This window comes from Arachis ipaensis, chromosome B04 (assembly GCF_000816755.2).
Source record: "Arachis ipaensis cultivar K30076 chromosome B04, Araip1.1, whole genome shotgun sequence".
Taxonomy (NCBI): domain Eukaryota; kingdom Viridiplantae; phylum Streptophyta; class Magnoliopsida; order Fabales; family Fabaceae; genus Arachis; species Arachis ipaensis.
The window spans coordinates 130,784,597-130,786,866 of record NC_029788.2 but is presented as its reverse complement, the minus strand read 5'-3'; the positions used below and the strand labels follow the sequence as shown (position 1 = coordinate 130,786,866).

General features: G+C 30.0%; 1 protein-coding gene across 1 annotated transcript; it reads left to right on the top strand.

Annotated features, from left to right (window-relative positions):
- On the top strand, window positions 501–1,245 carry LOC107638177. Its single transcript, XM_016341345.2, has one exon. It carries the CDS (start codon window positions 681–683, stop codon window positions 849–851), a length of 171 nt encoding a protein of 56 aa, XP_016196831.1. The 5' UTR covers window positions 501–680; the 3' UTR covers window positions 852–1,245.

The window sequence follows — 2,270 nt, the reverse complement described above, 5'->3', positions numbered from 1 at the left end:
AATAAACTAAATCAAAATATATATGTCCTTTTCTCAAAAGATAAAATAAAATAAAACAAACAATACATATGTCACCTTTATAAATACATATCATTTAGGTTATTATGCTAATTAACTATATTATAGATCGAAAATATTTAATAACAAAAAAATTAGTTAAAATTTGTTTTATTTAGTATTTATTAATTAATACTAAAATTAATAAATACTAAATAAGATATTTTTTTTAACATTACCAATTATACTTTTTCTCCGTGTAATTAAGATGCTTTGCATGGAATTTGGAGTGGGGGGAATTAACTAGTATCACTATTGAATAAACATGAGTATTATTAGTTTCTTTGGTTTAATTTGAATATTGGCCGACCAAATATCTTGGTGGTTGATGCCACATTAATATTAGTGCTAAGAAGAAAGAGAGAGAGGGAAACAAAAAATGGGAGCATGGAATCTGAAATGATGGGGGGCCTAGGGGACATTTTCTTATGGGAAGCATGGACCACACCACGCACGCTTTGCTCTATAAGAACCCCCTTTCAATCCTCCATCTCTATATATAACACATTCTTTCTTTAAGCTTAGAGCCTTCAACACACTCACTCAAACATTCCAATTCTCCATTGTTTGAGAAGTGTACAAGAGTTAAGGTTATTACATACATACACATCTATCAATCAAAGATGAGTAATAGTGAATCAATGAGAAGAGGTTCTTCTTCTTCTTCTTCTTCTTCTTCTTCTTCAAAGAAGAAGGTATCATGTAGAAGGCTTGGAGGGTATATTAGGGAGCAAAAAGGAAGACTTTACATAATTAGAAGATGTGTTGTTATGCTTCTATGCTGGCATGATTGAGTTAATGAAGAACCTTCTATATATGCTTCTAGCTATGCATGCATTCTCTAACAACAATCAACCACTATTGTTTCATTATTATTATTATTATTATTCCCTTTTTGGATGTGGTGGTGATGTGTTCCTTCAAATCAAGGATAATCCAAGTCTCAATCAAGCATCATATATACGAGTTAAGGGCATGGTCTATCTTGCTCTTTAATTTATTATATATTATCATCACTTTTATGTAAATACTTGCTAGCTAGTAGAGAGAGAGAGAGAAAGAAATGTTAGTTTGACACAAGTTTTCATTTATATATATTATGATCATGCCTCAAATCTTAGCTTTCTTTCCTACATGCAAAAGCATTTTAATAGTATTAAAATTTTCAGTTTATTTATATTTTGTACTCTTCAATATCTCATGATCAGAAATATTTGAATGTTTTTGTTCCTTAGCTTGTCAAGTTGATATATTTTATTTATTTATAATCTTGTGCTAATTTCTTTAGTAGAGGCTATAATAAATTAATGTATTTGAGATTGTTCAAGACAACAGAACAATATAAACTTCCTTTATTAGCAATAATAATTAAAGGTTTAATTTAAATAATTGAAGGTTCTTTTCATGATTAGCTAGAGGGGAATGAAATGGGGAATATTTCCTTGAAATATCAAAGTAAAGGTTACAAATAAAAAGGGAAAATACCTTATTAATTAATAAGAGACCTATAAATTAAAAAATAAAAAAAATAATAACCTAGAATGCAAGAAGGACACGTACGTGTGTGTGGTAATGAGGTCATGAGTGTGTTAGTGTCTTTTACGTAGGCTCTATTTGCTCAGGTCTTGTCAACTCAGAGTTTCATGTATTGCATTTTGAAAAAAAAAAAAAGAAAAAAAGAGCTTTGTGGATCACATGTGTGTGTGCCCAATGATATGACTCTTATTGCCATTTTCTTCCATCATTTCATGGAGAAGAATTGTTTTTCTTACCGTTTTATATTCCCTCTATTCATATTTGTCGTCTTTGAAGTACGTGTCACTATTTCATAACACTTCTCCTTCCTGTAATTCAAAAAGGAAAAAAAAATATAGAGTTTTGTTTTATTATTAATAGAGACCTATATATATATGTTATCTAGAAATTGTTAGACTGTTAGTGTTAGTTTTCTATGTAGGAGTTTATTATGTTATTTTATTTGAGTTTAATTTCCGATCCACATGATTGTAATTGAGACATTATGAGATAGTATTACTGTTCTGGTTTCCACTGAATGCAATCACATGTGGTTAGTTTATGAGAACTTTTGTAGATAGTAGACCTTGCCTTCTAGGTTTTGCTCATCCTTACCAAGCATAAAAGACGTTTCACACCATGAGGCACACCACATTTAGAAGGCTAGAAATTACATTATCAATGCTTTATCACATGCA